General features: G+C 39.5%; 3 protein-coding genes and 1 long non-coding RNA gene across 6 annotated transcripts; 2 read left to right on the top strand and 2 right to left on the bottom strand.

Moving 5' to 3' along the window:
• Positions 1 to 596: 596 nt before the first annotated feature.
• LOC118280009 (uncharacterized) lies at positions 597 to 10,719 on the top strand. Its single transcript, XM_050702290.1, has 6 exons — positions 597 to 748; positions 6,974 to 7,107; positions 7,869 to 7,982; positions 8,665 to 8,788; positions 9,544 to 9,646; positions 10,119 to 10,719. Exons 1-6 carry the CDS (start codon positions 742 to 744, stop codon positions 10,288 to 10,290), a joined length of 654 nt encoding a protein of 217 aa, XP_050558247.1. The 5' UTR covers positions 597 to 741; the 3' UTR covers positions 10,291 to 10,719.
• LOC118280008 (uncharacterized) lies at positions 1,989 to 4,436 on the bottom strand. Its single transcript, XM_035599870.2, has 2 exons — positions 3,078 to 4,436; positions 1,989 to 2,113 (listed from the first exon to the last, which is right to left on the bottom strand). Exons 1-2 carry the CDS (start codon positions 4,282 to 4,284, stop codon positions 2,046 to 2,048), a joined length of 1,275 nt encoding a protein of 424 aa, XP_035455763.2. The 5' UTR covers positions 4,285 to 4,436; the 3' UTR covers positions 1,989 to 2,045.
• A 1,727-nt stretch (positions 10,720 to 12,446) lies between the features above and the next one.
• On the top strand, positions 12,447 to 13,029 carry LOC126912065 (uncharacterized). Of its 3 annotated transcripts, none has more exons than XR_007706683.1 (3): positions 12,447 to 12,507; positions 12,563 to 12,815; positions 12,848 to 13,029. It is a non-coding gene; the product is annotated as an uncharacterized LOC126912065 (long non-coding RNA). The 3 variants fall into 3 exon arrangements; XR_007706682.1 differs by having other exon boundaries at positions 12,552 to 12,815; XR_007706681.1 differs by having other exon boundaries at positions 12,541 to 12,815.
• A 752-nt stretch (positions 13,030 to 13,781) lies between these two features.
• Positions 13,782 to 24,911, bottom strand: LOC118279519 (aldo-keto reductase AKR2E4-like). The gene is made up of 9 exons (XM_050702470.1): positions 24,870 to 24,911; positions 22,573 to 22,674; positions 21,823 to 21,893; positions 21,024 to 21,123; positions 20,243 to 20,353; positions 17,240 to 17,410; positions 16,090 to 16,293; positions 15,091 to 15,199; positions 13,782 to 14,237 (listed from the first exon to the last, which is right to left on the bottom strand). The coding sequence occupies exons 1-9, from the start codon at positions 24,909 to 24,911 to the stop codon at positions 14,119 to 14,121; spliced, it is 1,029 nt and encodes a 342-aa protein (XP_050558427.1). The 3' UTR covers positions 13,782 to 14,118.
• Between the last annotated feature and the right edge of the window lie 394 nt (positions 24,912 to 25,305).

Raw genomic sequence — 25,305 nt, 5'->3', positions numbered from 1 at the left:
AACGCACACTGCTCTATGCTATAGGATTTGATAAACGATATATGAAATACTACGGATCATATTCGATATTATTTAACGTGTTGAGAAACGTAAACTTCCCAACACTAGTATCTACTTATGCGCAGGTACCAGTTTTTCAAGAATCGAACCATCTCGCCTCAAACAGCCATTAGACAACCACAGATGCGGCCCAGTAGGGCAGATGCCTGATCCGGAGCTGCGGACTACCTAGCGGGTTTACCGGGGCTCCGGTCCCTAGGCAGTTGCCTACTCTGTTAAGGTTAATCCGGCCCTGCGCCTGTGTTTAGGTAACGAGACCGATGACATTTTATCGGAAAACATATTGCTCTTTATAATAAAATAAAATACCTATTCTAATAATCGGTTTCCGACAATAGGCGTATAGTCCGTCTTCCTCTATTGATTACAAAATATAATCTGCGCAAATTTATTTGACAGCTCATGTAGAAATGAAACAATCTTGTTGCGTACGTTTTAAGGTATATTTTGCAATGTTTTTGTGTTTTCCGATAGCAATATGGTTTATCAAATTAATTGTTACGTTGTTTATATAAGTAGTTGATTGGTATTTAGGAGTTAGACAGTAAATACACAGGTTTAGGCTGTTTAGGAGTCTGTCCGGAGACGCGGTCAGTGCGTCCTTGCGTGAAAAAAATATAGTTAGTGCTTTTTAAGTATTTAGTCTGTGACAGAATTCGAATTTCTTTTTAATTTTGAAAAATGATCGGTGAGTGTTTTTGAATTTTTGATTATTTTATTTAATTTTTACAGTATTTTTTGTTTGTGCAGTGTGATCAACTTATTTTTTTTTAATATTATGATAACTCTCCACAAAAAATATTAATATTTTTTTTATTATTACTTATTACATATTTATTTTAGTTTTAAATTACTTTTTATTCCTTTTTACTACTTGGAATAAACAATGTGTTCTTCTGTTAAAAAAATAATATTAATTATGCTTTTATAACAAGTCCGGAGACAAAATATTATGAATAACATTAATAAAAATACGTTTAATAATTACTAATTTCAACATACGTGTTTAATTTTATTTTAATCGGATCTCGTCGATGTCTGAAAAATACTATGCTGAAAACCGCATCAAAATCAGTTCGGACAAAAGCGAGATAATCGCGCACAAACATACAGGCCAAACTGAGAACTTTCTTTTTTGGAAGTCAATTAAATTTCTGATTAAAAAAAGAATATACCTAGTACAGTAGGTACAATTTACAATAAAAGTGGATAATTGTTACTGATACCTACTGATTTCTCCTGCATCGAGGATGTGTATATCAATAAAGAGTTGCTGAAACACCTATGTGTATTGTCAGACTCTTACTGACTAAAAACCACCCCGTTCCTACTCCTGCTTTTTGAGCCGGAGTCCCGGTAAACCCGCTAGGTAGTCCGCAGCTCCGGAAATAGTACCTAAGTACTTAATTAAGATAGTTTGGACCAAAATAGTGTACTTATGACGTGAACGAATTAATCCTTTCTTAAATACTGATTAGGAGAATTTGATACCTAGAAATAGAAACACCCTTCCGATATGACGCTATTCGTTCATAGACTACTTACTAATTATACTTTATCTACTTAGTAATTAGGTAGTTATAGATATCTAGGCATGAATGGGCCGGCTCGACCGGAGTGATACCACGGCCTCGCAGAAAACTGACGTGAAACAACGCTTGCGTTGTTTCGTTGTGTTAGTGAGGTTCCCACTTGCCAATGGACAAAAAAGCCGGCAAAGCACTTGTAACGCCTCTGGTGTTTCGGGTGTTCACGGGCGGCGGCGATTGCTTACCATCAGGTGATCCGTCCGCAAGTTTAGCGGCCGTAGGTATACCATTAAAAAAATGGATTTTAATGCAGCAATCGATTGACTCAAGAAGTTTTAGGTGTACCCTAATTATCACGTGTAAAAGCAAATTTCGAATATAAAAAAAATACAAAACATGTAAAACAAATCATAATTGTTTATTAATAATTATATTTCTAAATATTACTACCAAGTATCAACTAGAAATCTTTACATCGATGCATTCACCACCTTCCAGCTCGAGTTCGCGAGGAGTGGATTTATCTGAAACAAGAATTATTTCATTTTAATTTTAATATAAAAACATACACTACCTCGTTGGCCGAATGGTTGCAAGTGCGACTGCGGGGCAAGGGTCTCGGGTCCGATTCCCGGGTCGGGCGAAGTATTACTGAGCTTAATTCGGGTTTTCTGGATCTATGCCTGGATTATGGCAATAGGCTCACCTGGGCACATGGGACTTACAACATAAACTGTGAAAAGTAGGTGTACATTGTACAGCGGCATTACATGCCATAATGTGCACCTCTGCCTACCCCTTCGGGATTAAAGGCGTGACGATATGTATGTATATAAAAACATACATACAAATTAATTATCCTCTATTTTCCGCAGCCACTGGCAGACGCTAGTGTATCTAAAAATAACCACCAAATGAAAAGAGAATTATCTTTTTTAGTAAATTACTCATTCAAACTTTTATCATCATTTGACTTGACTACACAGTTGGCGGGTTCGATTCCTGTACAGAGAAACTCTTTGAGTGATCTCAATATTTCACCTATGAAGCAAATACAAAGAGGTGATGTCATATCGGGATTTCCCTTTAACATAATGCGTGTCACTTTACGGGGAGCACGGGATGTTACAAACCAGTGTCTATATCTATGTTCCATCTAGCGGTCCCATACTACAAACATATTGCGCTTATCGCCTATCTACACCTTTTACTTGTAACACCTCATTAGGCCGAGCCGACTTATTCTGTCACAGTGCACAATCACATTATGGCATCTCCTCTTTGTATTTGCTTCATGATCTCACCATTGCAAAACACTTCAGCAAGAAGCTTAAGTTTAAAAACAAATCTCAGTAACTAAGAGCCAAGAGATTTATAAAAAACCTTTATCTTAAACTGGGAGTAGTTATATTACACAGTGGCAGTATGTGCCATAGTGTGCACCTCTGCCTACCCGATAAAATAAATAAAATTATTAAAATAACTTACTTGATATCAAATCTCCATCGAAATAGAATTTCAGTCTTTCTAGTTGCACTTCCAAGTGCTCTGCACACTTCATCATGGCCGACGCGAACTTATCGTCCGCTCCCAACGTCGTCTCAAACGGTTTCTTCACATTCTGACATTGAAACTTAACCTTAATCCCGTTAACCACATTCTCCGAACTATTCTTCGTTACCAAATGTGACACATTCTGGTTAACGATACCACCGTCTATAAACTTCGCTATACTATAGTTTATTGAGTCTGGAGTATCATCCATTTTTATAATCCTATCATTATAAAGAAACAATAATTTGTCGTTACTAACACCCTCTTTATCCATAAAGTAATTGAATATCTGTGTTAATTTCTGATATTTCCTTATATTGAATTTAAACACTTCAAGGTTCTGCCAGTACACTTTAACGGACATTTCTTCGTTATCGTTTTCCAATGGGTCGTCATCATCATCGATGACTTGGACATCGTTATTGGCTGGTGTTGTTGAGAATAGTGCTTGGTTATCGCTCTGGTCGGGGTATTCGTCAGTGTTGCCTACACTGTATATGGGGTAGTCGGCTGCGTTACGGTTATCAATTCTGTCGAATATGTTGTCGAAGATGGCCCACAGTTCCCTGCGCGTGCGGATGCGGCCGCGGCCTCGCCCTCTAGTCCCTCTGCCTCTTGCTGCACCTCTCCTTGCCCCTCGCCCTCTACCTCGAGCAGAAGTAGTAGCAGTTTCACTTACAGGCGGTGGTGGCTCAGAAACTGGTTCCTCTATCACAGAATTTTGTTCGACAGACGACGTATTTTGATCTCTATCTACAGAACTACTCCTGCCTCGTCGTGAGTTCCGAGTTTTCCGCCTTCCTGGCGGCGGTTCCCGCGTAGACGAGCCCGGGGACGCGTCACTGATCTTCCTTTTCCCACCCCGACCTCGCTTCGGTTTAGCCTTACTGTTCCTCGCTATAATCGCGTCTAGAGAGAATTCATCGTTATCCGTACTATTTACAGTTACATTACAATCATCAGCGACCACTATTGATGTGTTTTCTTCATTTCTAGGCAATTCTTTGCTAGATTCACCGCATTCTAGTGAATCATCTAATTTGTAGCTTTCCAACTTTTCTTTGACAAAAGTCTTCTTTAATTTTTCTAATTGTTGAGCCACATTACCGTAGCAATCGTCGTCGGAGTCCGAAGAAGACATTACAGTATGTTTTTATAATGAAAACATTAGTTTTACAAACACAAAACACAACACACTGCGAAGATAATTCAAAATGTTTGACAGCTGTAGTGATGTACTGCGCGTCCCTTCTGACGCAGACAAATATGTCGATAGTTTTCATAAAGATATTTCTTTCATTTTTTAGTAAAAATAAATCGATTTTCTCAGAACGTAATCGTACCAAGTAAATTATTATTTTAATTCTAACGAAAATGTTGCCTACGCAGTTTTGATAATATTTTTGCAACTAATGATTAATTTTCAGATGACTAATTCCTAAGTACGATGTTATTTCATCACAATTTAATCTGGTAACAGAAAAATGTAGCCGATATCATCTTTCTATTTACTAATTATTTTGTAGCTTCAAAACCTTTGTTCGATATCGATAACGAATTCACGATAAATGCAGAACAACACAAACTATTTAAAACGTCAATACTTGCGTTTTGTTACTCCTTCATGATAAAATCAATCCATCATAATTTATCAATTTAACATAATCTTTTAATCACTAACAACTTATGACACGTGAATCGTGTTGTTAAATGGCCGATACGATTTCTAGAAACATGATATTAAATCTTTCAATGAAATTATCCTGTTTACAATGAATTAGGAAATAATTAAACGTAGATTAAGGTTGCGTTCGTATAATATTTAAATTTTCTATTGTTTTACATTACATTTTGTATTTATCTTATCAATGTTGATAAAGATGGAAAATTATATTAATTTGATAGGCATATATAAGTGCGATAAATATTATTATGTATGACACATCACAATTGCCGGCAATTATAAAATTCTGAAGAATGTACCATCAGCTGTGCTTATTTTTGAGAATTAATATTTTTGCATATTGCGCGACATGGTTCAAAAAATTTATAAACTTTAGGTTGTTTGAAATTTCAAATCTTCAATTAATTTGTGTAATACAAAAAATGAGTACCTAGACAATCAAATGTCTGATGGCTCTGAGGCGCGCGCATTTTGCGACCCGGTCTGGTTCTAGTCGTTGTGTATACTAGGATAGTATTCTAGGGGTTGAACCCCATAGAATATTATTGTATATAGGGGTAGGAGCCCCACATACCTATAAGTAAGTTGAACCAATACGTATGTATAAGTACGAGCGTAGGTACCTACTTATACATATTAGTACTATTTCAAATTCTGACCGTTAAACTGTCTATTTCCGCATTAATTTACCGCGTAATCGTAAAGCCACAGATAACAGAATCACTTAACAGACAATAAATCGCTTTACAGTTTTATTGTCTAAAATAAAATCATTATTGATGTCGTGTGATTATTACAAGCAATTATTGTCAATTACCAATTATATTATAGGCATTGTTTCATTTATTATCAAATTGTTTAAATCTATTTACGATAAACTATAAAATAGTTTAGATCTTTGATTTCGTTTAATATGTTGTTAAGTTATCCGACATGATATGACGAGAGATAATTTCATAGAAATAGAATAAGATAGATACGTTATATTGAAGTTAGGGTAAAGCGTTTACTGCCTCACTCAGAGTAATTTAATAATGACTGAAACTATTCCTTAGTAACGATTTTGTTCCGAAAGCAATTGCTAAGACTCTTGAGTACCCGGAGCTGCGGACAACGTAACAGGTTACCGGGGCTCCGGCTCAAAGCAGGAGTAGGAACGGGGTGGTGTTTAGTCAGTAAGAGTCTGACACTCCCTCTCGCCTCGCCCAAGGCGGGAGAAGTCATTGAATGATTTTTCCCACTCAAAATAAGTACGTTCGTAGTATAGCTACATAGCATATCTCTGGTGGTACACCTAATAGAACATTAAGCTATTAGATAACTATCAATCTTGATATGAATAAAACTATATTGTCGTCTTACATACAATGTAGATAAAATCGATGGATTTTACAAATCGATTAGACATCAACAACTATACAATTTTAGTTTTACAAGTGAGATAAAAATCTTTTTACATTAGGTAGAAACCTTATTGTTTTTTTTTCTATTAAAAGTTAAGGGGGGGGGACTCATTTGCCACTCGAAGCGTCTATTTCAAACTTATAATTAGAAATTATAAGCCTAAGTTTCCTCACGATATTTTCCTTCACCGTTTGTCACTAGTGTCTAAATAATCTTAGAAAGTACGTATATCTCGAAAAAAGTCACATTGGTACTTGCCGTTAGTAGGTTTCGAACCCGCACTCTCATGCATGAGAAGCTGGCATCTTAAACCTTCGGGCCACCACGACATCAATGTCAAAAATAACACGATAGGTTAGGCCTTACGAGACCAAAGAAGCTCTGACGAAAGACACACACACATAACGTCACGCCTTTTATCCCCGAAGGGGTAGGCAGAGGTGCACATTACGGCACGTAATGCCGCTATACAATGTACACCCACTTTTCACCATTTGTGTTATAAGTCCCATGTAATAGGGGGTGAGCCTATTGCCATATACCGGAACAATTCCAGACTCCGTGCTACTACCGAGAAATTTTCGAAAATTCGAAACAGCCCAGTAATACTTTGCCCGACCCGGGAATCGAACCCGAGACCCCTTGTTCGGCAGTCGCACTTGCGACCACTCGACCAACGAGGCAGTCAGAAGAAACTGACGAAAGAAGGTCTGTATTAAACAAATGGTCACTTTCCTTGCAGCTAAATTCCTGACTATCGCCGCTGTGGTGTGCGCTGCTTACGCTGCTGAGAAGGTCGAAAAGAATGACACTGTCATCTTCAGAGCCTTCGAGAATGTGGACCCGAACGAGCTTAGCTGCGACCCTGAAGGACACGTAAGTTGTACAGTGGCGTAGTGTGGCTTGGCCCCGTATAAAACACTAGCTACTTCCGCGCGGTTTCACCCGCTCTGCTTGGCTCCTATTGGTTAGCGTAATGTTTTATAGCCTATAGCCTTTCTCGATAAATGCACTATTCAACACAAAAAGAATTATTCAAATCGGATCAGTAGTTCTGGAGATTAGCGCGTTCACATAAACAAACTCTTCAGCTTTATAATATTAGTATAGATTTGTTTGGGGGCCCCTTTTTCCCTTTTTTGATGGGGAATAATCATCCAATATCTTTTCCCGCCCTGTCTCTCAAGTCTCAAAGAGTTGATTTACCGATGTTATAACAGAGACCTCAAGTTTGGGGGTCCTTAAGACGACTTTTTTTTAAGTTGCTGTCCACTTTTGAATCCGTGCTTTACGCGAGAATTGATTATTTGGACTTTTGTAATTAAAAATTAGCATTGCTCAAATGAAATAGAAGATTTTATTTTTGCTTACGCACGTTGGGGGCTTCATAGACTGGGGGCCCATCTCTATATATAAAAAAATTTCAATTGCTGTTCCTTAGTTTCGCTACAACTCGAAACAGCTGAACCGATTTGACAAATTTTGGTACGAAGTTTACCAAGTCATTTAGTAATAAATAAAAGACTCATAAACAATAATTTATATTCACTATTGTAATCGTCAAACACAACACTACCTCCCATTAAAGCCGTGGCAGATACTTTTAGAACCCCCTATCATATGTATGTTCTTTTCAGATATTCCTGCTACTCCCCCACTTCTACGACTGCTCCAAGTTCTACATGTGTGCTCATGGTGAGGAGGTAGAGTTCAACTGCGCTCCCGGACTGATCTTCGATTTCCAACTTCAGGTAACTAACAAATTAATTATGATCATAATTATTTTTTCATCACGGAACTGTTAAACAAACTTACTATACTAAACTAGATTACTATAAGAGCATACTCCTAAAAAACAAAGGCCGGCAACGCACCTGTGACTCCTCTGGTGTTGCGGGTGTCCATGGGCGGCGCTGATCGCTTACCATCAGGTGACTCGTTTGCTCGTTTGCCTCCTATTCCATAAAAATCAAAAAAAACTATAATACCTCTTCACCCAAACACAACGCAAGGGATAACCAGAAAACACTGTTTTTTATGTGTTAAAAGAGGTAACCGCCTTGATTCATATTCCTAAAACCTTATCCCAGTCTTTAAATACTGTGCTGAAAACTGCATTAAAATTAGTTCGGTAGTTAATTCGAGAAATAAAGTACCAACATACGTACAGCTATGAAGGTTGTATACCTCTCCGTCCCTTTCGCACTGCAAACAGCGAACATTGTGACACAATAAATACAGACTAAGGCCCCAGGTCAAACTTAATAAGAACCTCCTTTTTTTCAAGTCGTTAAAACGACGCGATTTTTGATTGATGGCCAGAATTACTATAACCGATCTCAATCTCAAAAGTAATGTGTAGAGAATTCTAGGGGGATACCTAGTAAGGAGAGAATTCTAGGTGGGTACCTAATAGTTATCTTTTCCCAATAGACCTGCAACTGGCCCTGGGCTACGACCTGCCAGCTGAGGGATCCGCTGCACGGCAATGAGGACGAGGGCTCCGGAGACGACATCATCGGACTCTTCGCTGATGAACTGGAGAAGCAGCCAGTTGGTAAGGACACCACATTTCTTTATTTTATTGTTTTTCGTGAGAAACTAACTTAATTATTAAGTTATCGGGTTACTCACGTAACTGTTTGACGAGGAACTCGACCAGTTACAAGCCCTGCTAGAGGCTCATATTCATGCAGCATTTGAGTAGAGAGTCCGCGACAATCGCCGCGTCGTACATGAGAAGCCGATAACATAATAGAATTAACATGTCTTATTATTTTAAAAGCTTTTACTTAAGTTCTGGTGCACATGCTGGGCTCGCTGTTATTGGAGCGGTAAGTCCCCTCTTTGAGGAGTGGCTTGAGACGTGCACGGCGTCCTCACCGCCTGACGCGGGTGCTCACCTAGGATATAGTTTCGGTAGGTTCCTATTTCTATGTAAACGACCAGGTGTCATCACTGCGAGGACCGCCCGGAGGACACGGTGGAACATACGGTGGCGGTGTGCCCTGCAAGGACTGAGCACCGCCCTGTCCTCTGGGATGTGGTCGGCGACGTGACCACACGCGTCTGATAAAAAAAAGCCCTCTTGGCTACCCGGAGCTGCGGACAGCCTACCTGATTACCGGGGCTCCGGCTCGAAAAGCAGGAGTAGGAACGGGGTGGCTTTTAGTCAGTAAGAGTCTGACACTACCTCTCATCTCGACATAAAAAAAAATTTCGCCCTCTAGGCTAGTTATCTGAGATCTGTTAAGAATTCACCAGTGCCCGTGGAAAGAAGAACTTCATAATAACTTGACTTTCTACCCACAGATACTATCGCCAGCGTGAGACCCATATCCCCGATCCTGGGCAGGTACAACGGCATCATCAACTGCAACCGAGCTGATGCTGCGGCCAGACAGGTGCCTTACAGGTCAGTAGACGAAAATACAGTCTCTATATCATCCCTTGAATTGCTTAAACTTACATTTTTGTGTTCAGTTATTTAGTTACGTTATTAGGGCTAGGTATTAGACTGCCGATATTATTAAGAATACTAGTTGATTACTAATAGGTACTAAGAGAATTACTAGGCTTTTTTCGGTTTATCGAAAATTTCTCACTGGTAACACGGAGCCTGGAATTGTATCCAGTATATGGCAATAGGATCACCCCCTATTAAAACATTAATGATAAAAAGTGGGTGTACATTGTACGGTGGCATTACGTGCCGTAATGTGCAGGCACACCTCAGCCTACCCCTTTGGGGATAAAATACGTGACGTTGCAGAAAAGAAAATGCACTATGTCCCATTTAGATCTAGAATTACTGACCCTTAACATGTACATATCCATGGCAGCTTTAAATTACGATATTATTCTAAAAACCACTATTATTTCTCCAGGGGTGACTGCCAAAGGTATTGGAGATGCATCGCTGGTGTTCCACAAGTGGTGTTCTGTTCGGACGGCCTGTTCTTCAACGAGTTCTCCCAACAATGTGACTTCGAAGCCAACTCCAAGTGCATACAACAACAAGAAGACGAATTAAAAAGCGAATTTATAAAATATGAATAATTATACACACTGGCTGACTTTTAAATGTGATATAGAGTGAACGGCAGACTTTTAGAGCGAGCTGTCAATTAGTCTGTCAAAACTCTGCCGACTATGGTAATTTGGCTGAGTTTTGACAGTTTTGTTTTTAAATATGATATAGCTTTGTAACTAAACACTTATTTAATTGTTATTTAAATACATTATTTATTTGTTTTTGTAGAGATTTTGTACGTGATTAATGTATTATGAAATATAAGTTAGTAAATATTTATTTAATTGATAATTCAGTTAGCATTGTTAATGACTGATTGATAAAAAACAGTGATTTCATTTCGCGGGTCGATAATAATCACAAACTATCATATCATCAGAAAACTACAGATTTAACTCTAGAAGGATAATCATATACACACTGTACCTACAATAAATAAAAAACTATTGCTTTAATTTAAGTTGTTTTAGTTTTTATCCATTGCCTATACATAAAGTGTGGGATTTAATTTCCATTAATTTAAGCGAGAAAGAGTCAAGATTCGGCACGAATCGGCCGGCTCGACCGGAGTGATACCACGGCCTCACAGAAAACCGACGTGACACAACGCTTGTATTGTGTTTCTAGTCTGGTCAAGTTAGCATCAAAAATAGGGGTAAGGTTACATTAATTCGCACCTTCCTAAAAATTGGCATGGTTGTTGGGAACCCTATTATACACAATTTGTCAATTATCCACATCAATCCGGAGTGCGGAAAAAACTTATTCAAGTTCAAATGTTGCAAACATCGGTTTTTTGAGTTTTTCAGCTAAACGGTAAGTTTTATAATAAAAATAGGTGAGACAAAAATGATTCATCATGCAATTATCTATAAAAATTGTTCCTACACACATTTTTTCCTAAGAATCACCATTTCGAAGATACAGCGATGCAAAATGTTGAAAAAGTTGTATTCTTCATAATATGCATGTCAATTACCGTAATATACTTTACAGAGCGATAATATAAGTAAAAATATTTATTTTCGTAGCGTATACATACATATTATACAGTTATAAAAATATAAACACGAAAAAGAACCAGTCCCTCATTTTATATGACCGTACGGCCTTCAGTAACATCTGTCTGCTATTCTATTGTCCACGTGGCGACGTTCGTATACCTGCTCCTTTTTAAGGGTCTTGCTAGATAGAATAGTATTAGTCTCAAGCATTCCTTCGTAGTAAGAACACGTAGTTATCGCTTGCTCGCTAAAATGAGGGACGGCACTTTTGAACGTCAAAGATAATAAAAATACATCAATTAACATTAGTTTATTCGTTAGTTATCATGTAATTAAGTTTGTCTTAATATTGTTAAACATATTGTTAAAAGTTCCTAAATAAATAAAGTTTAAAAAATACATAAAATGTATTAGATACACACAGTGGCGTAGCGTAGTGGGGGCGGCAGGGGCGGCCCGCCCCGGGCGGCACTTTTTAGGGGGCGGTAAACCATTTTATATTTTTTTCGCAACTAGAGATCGGAGAAAGTAGTGATAGTGGGGATGGAACCTTTAACGAGTGGTCCTGCCCCGAGAGGGGCACCTGAGGCAAGAATCCGACGATTCGTCGGAACCAGTAATTGGTAGGGTAAAAAAGGTGAAGGCGAAATCAAGTTCCCACGACGTGGGACTTGATGAAGCTCAACGCCAACTGAGGGCGTCTCTGGCGCAAGCCAAGCGGGTGGAGGCGTAAAATGACCTGGAGGAGAAGGTCACCGCCAAGGAGCGCGCAACCGGTGCCGCAAGGTCCAGGGCCGGCTACGGGGCTTCCAACGTCCTCTACGCAGACCACTCAGTGGCCGAGCTAGCGCAAATGGCGCTGGAGGACAAGGAGGAAATTTTGGAGGTGGCCTCCAAGTCCTCCAACCTGAAGGGATCGGCTGTTGCCGACAAACGAAATAGGAGGCGATCTGTCGCTGCCGGCCGTCGTACGCAAGATGGTCGACAGCGCGGAGTCGTGGGACGCGGTAGTGTTTTTCTGCGAGGACGTGATGTCGCAGAAGGAAACTGCGGAGCGGGAGAGGGAGATCTCGACTCCCCTCCCCAGTCGCAGTAGGCGCACCGGGCGCAGGAGAAGGGCGGACAACGCCCAATTCCAGCCCCCATAAATGGGTCCTTTATGGGTTAGGTTTGCGTTAGGTTAGGTTTGGGTTAGGTGTGGGTTAGGTTTGGGTTAGGTTTGGGTTAGGTTTGGGTTAGGTTTGGTTTAGGTTTGGGTTAGGTTTGGTTTAGGTTTGGGTTAGGTTTGGGTTAGGTTTGGGTTAGGTTTGGGTTAGGTTTGGGTTAGGTTTGGGTTAGGTTTGGGTTAGGTTTGGGTTAGGTTTGGGTTAGGTTTGGGTTAGGTTTGGGTTAGGTTTGGGTTAGGTTTGGGTTAGGTTTGGGTTAGGTTTGGGTTAGGTTTGGGTTAGGTTTGGGTTAGGTTTGGGTTAGGTTTGGGTTAGGTTTGGGTTAGGTTTGGGTTAGGTTTGGGTTAGGTTTGGATTAGGTTTGGGTTAGGTTTGGGTTAGGTTTGGGATAGGTTAGGTTTGGTTTAGGTTAGGTTTGGGTTAGGTTTGGGTTAGGTTTGGGTTAGGTTTGGGTTAGGTTTGGGTTAGGTTTGGGTTAGGTTTGGGTTAGGTTTGGGTTAGGTTTGGGTTAGGTTTGGGTTAGGTTTGGGTTAGGTTTGGGTTAGGTTTGGGTTAGGTTTGGGTTAGGTTTGGGTTAGGTTTGGGTTAGGTTAGGTTTGGTTTAGGTTTGGAATAGGTTAGGTTTGGTTTAGGTTAGGTTTGGATTAGCTAAGCTAACCCAACCCAATTTCAATTTCAATTTCAAGCTTAGCTAACCCAAACCTAACCTAAACCAAACCCAAACCTAACCCAAACCTAACCTAAACCAAACCTAACCTAACCCAAACCTAACCCAAACCTAACCCAAACCTAACACAAACCTAACCCAAACCTAACCCAAACCTAACCCAAACCTAACCCAAACCTAACCCAAACCTAACCTAACCCAAACCTAACCTAACCTAAACCAAACCTAACCTAACCCAAACCTAACCCAAACCTAACCCAAACCTAACCCAAACCTAACCTAACCCAAACCTAATCTAAACCAAACCTAACCTATCCCAAACCTAACCCAAACCTAACCCAAACGTAACCCTTTAACCGCTCAGTTAAATATCAATTATGATGCACCAAGCGCGGGGCTACTAATCGAAATAATTATATCTATACTAAATAAGGAAGAGCGATCGTGTAAGAGTGAGCATTTTCTCTGTCAGTAATACGGTATGAGTGGCAGGGATATGGAAATATCTGTCGCATATTATTGACACAGTTGGCTATAGGGTTAATGTTATGTGAAAGAGACTTCAAAAAAACTCTGTTTAATTCAGTCTCTAAAATGATAAAGTTATGGTATCCACTCGCACAGCTCGTTCCAAATTGTAGATTCCTATGGAGACGAAATTAAACGAAAATAAACAATCATTTCTTAACGAAGATTTTATTGTTATATTGCTGCCAACACATAGCTCTACCTTTGTGTTACGAAGAGGGCTTTCGCCCAATGTATCGCCCACACCTTCCTCCGACATACTTATAAAAACTGAATGAAATTCGTAAACTGTTTGATTCCCTTTCTTTCTCAAGCCTACTCGTTGGTCGAGTGATCGCTAATGCGTCTGCCGGACAAGGGGTCTTGGGTTCGATTCTCGGGTCGGACAAAGTATTGCTGGGCTTTTTTCGGTTTTTCGAAAATTTCTCAGTAGTAGCACGGGATACACACAGGTCCTACTGAGAACAGTTTTTGAAAAAGATTCGTATTCTAATAACCCTGTCCTTTGAAAAGACTCGGCCCAGGTCTGTCCACTCTCTCGAACGGGTAGTATGGATGATCTTGCCAGAAAGTCGGAAAGAATATTCTGTAGTCTCTGTTGAATTCACCTGTTAAACAATCAATATTGAATTATTTTGTTAATCTTATCTTGATGACATACTATACAGACTAGTGGGGACCTATATTTTTAACGTTGCACTAGGATTTTCTCCTGTGTCGTGGGTGCATTTACAAACATACAAGTTCACATACACATGACACTCAGACCCGCAACAACAATTTGTGGTATCACACAAAGTCTTGTTCCGAGCAGGAATCGAGCCGTTACACGTTGCACGGCAGCCAGCTTGCGCACGCCAAAGTATGCAGTAATCAGACATATATTACGCTCAATCAATACATTACACTGAAACAATAATTTGGTATTAAGACAGATACAATATTATAACATGCAGTTGAAGTGTCGATTTTTTTAAATTAAGCTAACAGCAACTTATTCAGCTATTTCATTTCAAAAATAGACAACAGAATTTCTAAACAAAAGTCTGCTATACAACCTACATAGCTCCGTCCCTCTCGCACTTCTCAGTTATCGACCATTCTGACACAATTGTAATGGCAGACTAAGGCCCCAGTACTACTGTCCTAAGGGAATTAAGCACACTTTAGAGCAGGTATTCCCAACCTTTTCTTGATTAAGGACGCTTTTTTAACATTTTGTTAGGCCGAGAGAGACCTCTATAACTATTACTTTCAAATCAAATCACTTTAATGCATCCATGGTATACAGTGTGGTGTACAGTGGGGTCTACAAATTTATTTGGAGTTGCCTTATGTATATTTCTTATTTCGCGGACTATTTTTTGTCTTTTGCGGACCACCGGTTGGGAACCACTGCTTTTGAGCGTTCAGCTGAGTTCGGCTGACTTTTAGAGCAAATGGCTGACTTTCAACACTTACTTAATGTGTGCATTTCTTCGTCTGTCAGTTGGAAGTCGAATATCTGTATATTCTGTTGTATCCTTAGTCTATTTAGCGACTTCGGTATTGGGACGAGGCCTCTTTGTACCTGAAAATAGCGCAAGAAAGTTTTTTTATCGCCACGCCTTTTATTCCTGAAAGGGTAGGCAGAGGTGCACATTACGGCACGTAATGCCACATTACACCTACTTTTCATGAAATATATCATAAGGCATAAGATTTACTGTTCTTGATAATGACAATATCAGTTTATTGCTAGGTCGGAGCAGAACCGCTAAAGCGTGATATGTCCTTACTTCTCCAAACTCTTTCGAATTCGAATCAAAGTCTCATTATTAAATAGCCAGAAGATCAAAGCTTAGAACCTTATGCGTGTTCTACCGCTTGTATAATTGTTTGATATGATGTCCACGACCCCTTTCTATCATCGCACCGCTCGCTATCGACAAGGAGTTCACGCTCACACATTGGAGCCAAATGGTCGCACACAGATCGGTTTCAAAGGAATTTCCTCAAACGTACCCTCACATTGTGGAATGAACTCCCTGTCGAGGTTTTCCCAGTAGGCTACAATATGGGGTACTTCAAGAAGGGAGTAAATAGGTTTCTTAAGGGTCGGCAAAGTGCATGTAATGCCCCAAGTGTTGCAAGCGTCCATATAGGCCAGGGGTGGCGAACTAGATTAGACATAAGATCTACTGTTTACTAACGAAACCCTGTGCGATCTACCACTTACATACTTCTTGTAATCTTAAATGAAACAGCATAGTAGTGTAGTAGTTAGTAATTACGTTGCGCAATATGGACTCTTTATTTATATTTGGTCGCGATCGACCGGCCACCCCTGATATAGACCATACCTACTTACCATCAGGTGGGCCGTGTGCTTTCCTACCTACATAAAAAGCTTGGATTTGCATTTGGAACAAATTATAAAAATATATATAAAAAGCTCATAACAAATCCAAAATATCTTACCAAATATCTCAGTACAATTTGTGGGGTGGTCTTATTATATTTGTTAGCCATTCCCACCAATATGGGGTCGTTGGCTCTGGGAGCCGGGGGTCTCGGCGGTGGGTCCCTGCTAAACAGGGACCCGAAAGGGGAGAACGCCATCACCACTATATCTTGACTCTTGCAGTAGTCTACCAGTTTATTTTGAGCGAGGTTCAAGTTTACCTGGGTGGTAGAAAAGTTTATGTTAATTATTATGTTATCGGCTTACTCACGTAACTGTTTGACGAGGAACTCGACTAGTTTCAAGCCATGCTAGAGGCTCATATTCATGAGCAGCATTCCGCGACACACGACGCGGCGATTGTCGCGCTGCTACGACGTTAGCAAAATAACCAGTTACGTGAGTAAGCCGATAACATAATAATTGATTTAGTATGTTTCACGAAAGTTATAATAAAAATGTAAGTTTATGTTATGTCAAAAACCTAGATCGATCTAAAGATTTTGAATTAAGGTTACCTATGTTTTTTAAGATGTCGTAATGCCCCGGAGGTTTAAGACGTCCCGGAGGCTCCTTATGCATGAGAGTGCGGTAAATTATAAGTTTGAAATCGCCAACCCGCATTGAGCAAGTGTGGTGATTAATGCTCAAACCTTCTCCATGTGAGAAGAGGCTTTGGTCAGCAGTGGCCACTAATAGGCTGTTGATTATATGTTTTTTAAAAGAATAGAATTAAAAAACGTGCAACTCCTGTGCACCAGGATCTACAGCAGATACAATCATGCAAACACCGAAACACTGACGTCCAGTACGACCCAGAGATATAAACAATACTGTGCCTTAGTACGAGTTTCGGTGTTCGACGCTCTGGTTGGCCGGTTTCAATGAACCAACCAATCAGAGCGCCCAAACACACTTTTGATTCGATCTCGTTAAACGTGAAAGAAACTGGTACTAATCTTACTGTTTTCGATCCCGCCACGAAATAAATCAGAAGATATTCTAAGAGGAGAAGAAAACGTGTTTAGTGTGATTTTCCACCAGAGATGTGCTATGCTACGTTGCTGTGGATATGCGTTTGGTTTCCACCAATCATATTCATTAGTACACTTAGCTTAGCACTGGTGGCACCGGACTTTATATGGAAAGATATGGATGGCTTCTTACCTCAACCTGCAGTACACTGGGTTTGATCTCACAATGAGCCATCAGCCGCTGAATCTGACTGACGTTGAAGTTGGATATGCCTATAGACCGGGCTAGACCGAGCCTCTTCACTTCTTCCATGCCTCTCCAGGTGTCTAGGTAGTCTATTATATCAAAACCTGAATGGTCTGGCTGGAAAATGTATACAAATAAATAAGTAGGTATCTAAAACATGTGAACATCGACAGCCCGTGTCAATCTATATGCTGGAATATGGGCGGGCAGCGAATGTATATAATATAGTACCGATTTTAAATATTCATTTCTATCTAGAGAATTTGGTTTACGATTGGTAATAGGGAGGAAGGGATGACGGGATACAAAAATTAAAATATGATTTAGTCCGTCAATTAGGTACTGAAAAAATAATAGACACGTATTTTTTTATTTTGTCATATAACATAACAAAACTTAAATAAAACGAGACAAAGTTTAGGAGTTGGAACAAACACGTCATTTCTAAGTATATAAACCGGCCAAGTGCGAGTCGGACTCGCTCATGAAGGGTTCCGTAACAGCAAGTAGATGACATAATATAAAAGTTGTAAAATAACTTGGTTTTACATAGTGTTTGTATGAACGACAAAGTTATATTTGCGGTTTTTGAAAATGTTTTATTTCTTAAAAACTAATAATGATATCTCGTTCAAACCAATTTTCGTTGTTAGTTTCCATTGAAATCTACAGCATATATTTTTTTTAGTTTTCTCACTCTCTTATTTTAAAAGTTAGAGGGGGGTATCACATTTTTCCACTTTGAAGCGTCTAACTTTCAAACGATTGATTTTGACGAAAAGTGGTTTTAGAAACTTTAATGTCTTTTTTAAAGACCTATCCATAGACACACGGATATGTAAGCTGAAAAAAATGTTTTTTTATTCAAAACTCTAATCTAATAGCAGTTACCGAAATACACCATCTTACAAAGTTTCAACTATATAGACCCAACAGTTTCGGAAAAAAATGGCTGTGACATCCGGACGGACGATACGGACGGACGGACAGACGGACAGACGGACATGACAGACAGACAGACAGACATGACGAATCTATAAGGGTTCCGTTTTTTGCCCTTTGGCTACGGAACCCTAAAAACGTACTTAGAAATGACTGACGTTTCCCGATATTTCAAATCGATATAATATTATCTTCGAAAGTATTTGTTTCCGTAAGGAAATAAAAATACGTATTTAATGTTTTAAAATACTGCGATTTTTGGCTTTTACGATAGGTACTTATGGAAAAAGACAGATTTTTCAGACCGGTTATCAAATTCACAACTTCTAACAATGTAGTCATTCCTACTATCTTTCAAATAACAACAACGTAATTTAAGGAAAATCAAAAATCCTAATTAACGTCATCAAATCATGTAACACCCAAATGAAATTTCAAATTCAAAACGTGACGATCAAATGCTTAGATAATAGATAAATAAATAAATATTAAACATTAGGAGGACATGTAATTATTTGTAGATAATGCAGTTTGATGTCTATCTCTATAATTAATTAGGAAATTAAGATATTTATCGAATTCGGTGTAGGTTTGATGTTGCATTAATTAGCATTGAAGTGTAATTTGCAATGTTGCAGTTGGTTTGTAAAATAAGACAGATGGATTAAACCTAGAGAGTGCCCGAGGCAAGCATTTCATAGGAAAACCCTAAGGACCACCTGTATGAAGATTGAATAGGCTAGTTTCCTACTAGTCAAATTCAATACTTTTTTTTGAAACGTCAAAAACGATATTTTCTATGAATTTTGTATGAAATAGTGCGTTATGACGTCATCAGATTTTTACGTCAAATAGCAGACTTATTTCTAGAAAATTAGCTAGAAAAAATATAATATTAAGTAGATCAAATATATGAATGAATTTTTGAAAATTATTGTATTGTAAAGTCGAAAGAATTTATTTTTGACTGACGAAACTACCCAATAGCTAAAGAATTGAATTATTTGCCAGGGTCTATGTTTCCTGGGTATCGATAAGGCGCAGGTGAATAGGTTATTTATAGGCAGACGTGTTCCATCGCAGGTCATATTCCTTACCTACTACCAGGCGAGATTGCGCCCAAAGCATTTGGACAAACTAGCTTATTTCTGAGCTAGATATTGCGAATTGAGTTGCAAAAGGAGAATAAGGCTGTTAACCAAATAAATTAAACACTTGAATCTAATATAGTTAGATGCCTACATTTACCAAAGTCTCCTAATTTTAACTGACCCCTAAGCTAAGATAGGCGACCGTTAACGACTTTATGGATTTCAGCAACCTATAAGTGACACCTAACAGCACAAGCAAGGGTTACGTAACTTGTAGTTAAGATGGATGGTGAAAACGGCTAGTAGTGTTTATAGTAAGTTCACAATTTGTCTAATTGAATATATTAACTACAACAATCATTATAATTAGTGAAATTATTGGACAAGCAATTAAATTATGCCTACGGTCAGTAGGCCCGGAAAAATAAAATTCTAATCTGATCAAAAATTTTTAAAATCTAAACATGCAATCAGTATTTTTTTTTATTAAATAATTTCTTTGATCTACACAACTGATTATGTTATTACGTATGTATATTTCACCTAATCATGATTTCTATAATAATTGTTGTCATAAAGTTTTTTATTAAATGGACAATCCATATCTAATCAATATTTTTTATGGTATAAGATGGTAAACGAGCAGACGGATCACCTGATGGTAAGCAATCACCGCCGCCCATGGACACTCGAAACACCAGAGGCGTTACAAGTGCGTTGCCGGCCTTTGGGGGTTAGGAATTTAAGGGGGATTGGGAAGATTGGAAAGGGGGGTAATTGGGCTTCCGGTAACCTCACTCACACAACGCAAGCGTTGTTTCACGTCGGTTTTCTGTGAGGCCGTGGTATGACTCCGGTCGAGCCGGCCCATTCGTGCCGAAGCATGGCTCTCCCACACTTAAAACTTGGTACTTACCTTTATACTGATAGTGCTATGTATCAGGTATAGATCTACATAGGACATGTTGAGCCGAGCTAACGAGCCTCGAAGAGATGCCACCACGTTTCTGGATTCTGAGGTCGAAAGCTGCAATAAAGAGGATGAGATGAGAACAATTTGTGGACTGTGAACATATAATAGGGATGATGACGGGGTATGAAAATTAAAAATCTATTTAGTCCGTCAGTTAGGTAATGAAAAAATGTTAGACACGTATTTTTTTTTATTTTGTCATATACGATAAAAATACTTAGATAAAACGAATCAAAGTTTAGGAGTGAGAGCAAATACGTCATTTCTACGTCACGCTATATTTCAAATCGATATATCTTCGAAAGTATTGGTTTCCGTAAGAAAAAAAAAAACCGTGTGTAATGTTTTAATAATCTATAAAACGGACATTAAAATAACCCTTCCTTGGCAGTCGGGTAATAAATATTAGTCATATACCCTATTGGCTTAAGGATTAGCAAGCTGAAATGGCAGTGGGCCGGTCACATTTGTCGAAGAACCGATGACCGTTGGGGTAAACGTGTTCTAGAGTGGAGACCGCGTCTAGGCAAGCGTAGTGTAGGGCGCCCTCCAGCTAGGTGGAGTGACGATATCCGCAAGGTGGCTGGTAGTGGTTGGATGCGTAGAGCTGAAGATTGAGCTCAGTGGCGTGCCATTGGAGAGGCCTATGTCTAGCAGTGGACGAGAACAGGCTGATGATGATGACCTATTGGCTAAAATGTAGGTAGTTAATTATTTACTCTACCTTAGTTACAACAAAGACATGTTCCCTGGGTATACCGGAGGCTCTCCACGCCCTGCCGACCTGGCCCTCCGTTTGGTAGGTAACCGCAGTGTCCAGGAGTCTGGTGAAATATTTTTATAATAACTATCGTGACACATTGTTTCCTGATGGGTATAACCAGGGTATCTTCAAAGCCCGTGTGACTAGGTTGCTTATGGGCACATATGCTCTATCGTAGACCGCATCATCACTTACCATCAGGTGAGATAGCGGCAAAACGTCGGCCCATTTAACATAAAAAAAAACATACCGCCGTACTCAGAGTCATTTAATGGTTACTTAACCCAGTCCTTAGCAACTGTTTTCGATATAAAATCATTACTAAGCAATAGTTTAAGTAATCATTAAATGTCTCTGAGTACGGCATTGTATTGTTACGGTTTTAATGGGAGGTAGTGTTGTGTTTGAAGATTATATTGTAATCTTGTGAATATAAATGATTGATTATTGATTATGAGTTTTGTTTTTCATATAAAAATATCTACGTGTGAATTTGTTATGAAAAAGCTATCTCTTTCACTGTCTCTGTTGTTGTAAACGCAAAAAAATGCTATCAGTTGGAGCGACGCATTATGCGTATTTGTGAACCACTTTATACAGAGTAGAGTCAATGTTTATTCAACTTCTTTATGTTCTCAAATTGAATTAACTGGTCCGGGGTACGAAATTTCTTCACTATTGTAGTCTTCAAACACAACACTACCTCCCATTAAAGCCGTAGCAGATACTTTTAGAACACCTTATATAATTCAATATTTACCTGTACCCAGCTTCCAAAGCCCATCTTACAGGGTACTCCGCCTCATGTTCACCGGGTGGTCTCATTCCATTCTAGAAGGATAAAACACAATCGCATCAAATTCTGACCAGTCGTTCACGAGTTATGGTGCTTTTCCACCAGAGATGTGCTATGCTACGATGCTGTGGATGCGTTTGGCTTCCACCAATCATATTCATACATAGCTTAGCACTGGTGGAAACAGACTCAGCTCTAAGCTATGTTTTTTATACGGAAAGATAGCTGAAAGTGCTATGGATAGCTCATAGGCGTAGCCAGGTTTTAGTTTCGGGAGGGGTTCAAGAAAGTCGACCCATGAAATGTGTGAGAAAAAAACCAATCTTCATATATAACAAAAAATACAATTTATGTAATAAACAGATTAGGTCAGTACTCATTCAGGGGATGCCAAACAGGGGATGTACTATGCTAACTAGATTTTTTTTTTTTTGAGGGGGCATCCAATGACTTTTCTCGCCCTGGGCGAGGCGATGTCTGGCTACGCCTATGGGATAGCTTCCCTGTTATCGATACATCGTATGCTCGAGCTGCGCATCTTCCTCGCACAGCTACACAGCTTATTAAAGGAACCCGTCACAAAGTTTCACAGCTTAGCTATCACATCCTCGTAGCATAACTATATGGCAGATTTCTGGCGGAAAAGCACCCTTAGCACGTTACGAAAATATGTTTTTAAAATAAAATATACATGTAACTATCTAAATGACTTACCTCATCCAGTCCCAGGAAGGTGCCGAAACCCAAAGCTGGCATAGCGTTCCCATCGTTCAATGGTATCCTGAATGCCACTCCACCATCCGTGTCGTCACCTAACTGAAAGATATTCCTTACATTTTGTTTCGCTTTTGCTTTCTTTGTAATCGAGGATTCCTCGAAAATGATCAATGACGCTTAATTGTTTTCGAGTCATGTTCGAAAGAGATCGAGTAATGCTCGATTATTTTCGTGTAACTCTCGATTATTTTCGAGTTATCTATAAAATTAATTGAGGAAGCTCGCTTGTTTTCGAGAAACGAGTAAACCTCGAACGTAATCGTGATCGAGAAATGCTGAAAAGTGATATACATACATGCATACAATCTTATGTAACTTAGATACAATGTCAAAATATATCTATTTCTGCAATAAATATCTGCAATCTGTTGATACAGCAGTTTTGGCGCTATGCGTTGTCAAATAGACACGCGGAACCCACATTATATCAATAAACCATTACCAAATGACCGACGTTAGCGAAGGATTCGCCTTCAACAGTTTTCTATTGGCAGTCAAAGATTTAAGGCAACTTAAAATAGGTTGCTTATGGGCAAACGTGCTCCATCGTAGGCCGCATCATCGCTTACCACCAGGCGAGATAGCGGCCAAACATAGGCCCATCAAATATAAAAAAAAATACTTTGAATAGATAAAATAAATGCTAATGAATAGGCTCACACTAATGTTATTTTTGAAAATACAATTTGCATAGAAATTCACTTAGGCTTAGATAATTTTCATTTAATTTATTTGTTACTAGCTACTTCCGCGTGGTTTCACCCGCTCTGCTTGGCTCCTATTGGTCATAGCGTGATGTTTTATTCACGGAGCCCGAGACCTTCCCAACGAATGACAAAACCGTGGAAACCGGTTTATGCGTTCTGGAGTTATAGCGTCAGGAAGGAAAACCCGATTAATTATTATACATATTATTATAGACTAGCTACTTTTGCGCGGTTTCACCCGCTCTGCTTGGCTCCTATTATTCATAACGTTATTATTTATAGCCTATAGCTTTCCTCGATAAATGCACTATTCAACACAAATAATATTATTCAAATCGGACCAGTAGTTTTGGAGAATACCGCGTTCAAACAAACAAAGAAACAAATTCTTCAGCTTTGTATGTTAGTATAGATTGTATTTTTTAAATACTTAATCATGAACTTGACTTCGGTATAACTTAAACCTTATTCTATAAGGAGACTGGGTTTTAAAATGTGCGAGAGTCATGCTTCGGCACGAATGGACCGCCTCGACCGGAGTGATACCACGACCGAGCAAAAAACCGACGTGAAACAACGCTTGCGTTGTGTTTCGTTGCTAGAGTGAGGTTACCAGAGGCCCAGTTACGGGGGGTAACTGGGCTCAATCTTCCCAATCCCAAAATTCCCAACAATCCTTAAATTACTTACGGTTGGTGCGGTGGCTGGGTAACTGGCTGCCGCGCAACGTGTAGCGGGTTCGATTTCCGCACGGAACAACTCTTTGTGTGATCCACAAATTGTTGTTTCGGGTTTGAGTGTCATGTGTATGTGAACTTGTATATTTGTAAACGCACCTACGACACAGGAGAAAATCTTAATGTGAGGCAACGTATAAAAAAAGGAGGCACTTGTAACGCCTCTGGTGTTTCGCGTGTCCATGGGCGGCGGCGATTGCTTACCATCAGGTGATCCGTCTGCTCGTTTACCGGGATATTATCGCACTTTAAATCTTGAAGGCGGTTCCCTTTTATAAGTTTTATTATAATACCTAATTAAGATGAAGAAGAAATAAAATAAAAATTCTGGTTAGGCGTCGAAGTACTCGTCCGCATCGCTGTCACTGGGGAACGTTCACAGAAGACTGGCCGCATTGCCACGTTGAATGGAAATGCTTATCTTCTGACCGAAGAAATAGCCAGCCTTCTGGTCACGCGTAGAGTCGAATAGCTTATGTGCAATCTCTTTTTATAGAGAATGTGCACCAGGACGTTCATAGGCGTAGCCAGGTTTTAGTTTCGGGAGGGGTTCAAGAAAGTCGAAACATTCAATGTGTGACCAAAAAAAAAAATTCATACAAGACAAAAAAATAAGGAATTTATGTAATATGTAATAAACAGATTCATAGGTAGTCATAGAGAGATAACTAGAAAAATAACGCTCTGTAATGTCTAGATACGCATTTGGGGGGGGGGGGGGGTTTGAACCCCCAAACCCCCCTGGCTACGCCTATGAGGACCTAATTAAATAATATTTTTATCAACTTACCGAGCCAGCAGCTGCTAAGAGTAATGTCAGCACACACAACATTCTCGGAATCAGTACTAGACAAGACTACACCATAGGATTTGTCTCAAAGAGCTACCTATACCCTACGGCAATGGTTCCCAAAGTTGTCTGAATTATGAACTAACGTCAGTCCTCTAGTTGACTGCCTCGATGGCCGAGTGGTTGCAAGTGCGACTGCCGGACAAGGGGTCTCGGGTTTGGTTCTCGGATCGGGCAAAGTACCACTGGGCTTTTTTCGGTTTTTCGAAAATTTTCTCAGTAGTAGCACGGAGTTTGGAATTATGTCCAGTATATGGCAATAGGCTCACCCCCAATTACATGGGGCTTACAACATAAACGGTGAAAAGTTGGTGTACATTGTATGGAGGCATTACATGAGCACAAGTTGTGACCCACCAATGGGTCGGTTGGTAAT

Source organism: Spodoptera frugiperda, chromosome 22 (genome assembly GCF_023101765.2).
Source record: "Spodoptera frugiperda isolate SF20-4 chromosome 22, AGI-APGP_CSIRO_Sfru_2.0, whole genome shotgun sequence".
Classification (NCBI taxonomy): domain Eukaryota; kingdom Metazoa; phylum Arthropoda; class Insecta; order Lepidoptera; family Noctuidae; genus Spodoptera; species Spodoptera frugiperda.
This window is presented reverse-complemented; position numbering and strand designations above follow the sequence as displayed.

What these genes read in the sequence shown, in the direction of transcription:
- LOC118280008 (XM_035599870.2), bottom strand. Translation starts at nt 4,284, where the DNA reads ATGTCTTCTTCGGACTCCGACGACGATTGCTACGGTAATGTGGCTCAA. An exon ending in CGATGGAGATTTGATATCAA is followed by an intron (nt 2,114 to 3,077) that starts GTAAGTTATTTT and finishes TTCTTGTTTCAG; the next exon opens with ATAAATCCACTCCTCGCGAA.
- LOC118280009 (XM_050702290.1), top strand. An exon ending in GCTGCGACCCTGAAGGACAC is followed by an intron (nt 7,108 to 7,868) that starts GTAAGTTGTACA and finishes TGTTCTTTTCAG; the next exon opens with ATATTCCTGCTACTCCCCCA. An exon ending in ACTGGAGAAGCAGCCAGTTG is followed by an intron (nt 8,789 to 9,543) that starts GTAAGGACACCA and finishes TTCTACCCACAG; the next exon opens with ATACTATCGCCAGCGTGAGA.
- LOC118279519 (XM_050702470.1), bottom strand. Translation starts at nt 24,911, where the DNA reads ATGTTGTGTGTGCTGACATTACTCTTAGCAGCTGCTGGCTCG. An exon ending in CCTTCCTGGGACTGGATGAG is followed by an intron (nt 21,894 to 22,572) that starts GTAAGTCATTTA and finishes TTATCCTTCTAG; the next exon opens with AATGGAATGAGACCACCCGG. An exon ending in ATAGCACTATCAGTATAAAG is followed by an intron (nt 17,411 to 20,242) that starts GTAAGTACCAAG and finishes TACATTTTCCAG; the next exon opens with CCAGACCATTCAGGTTTTGA.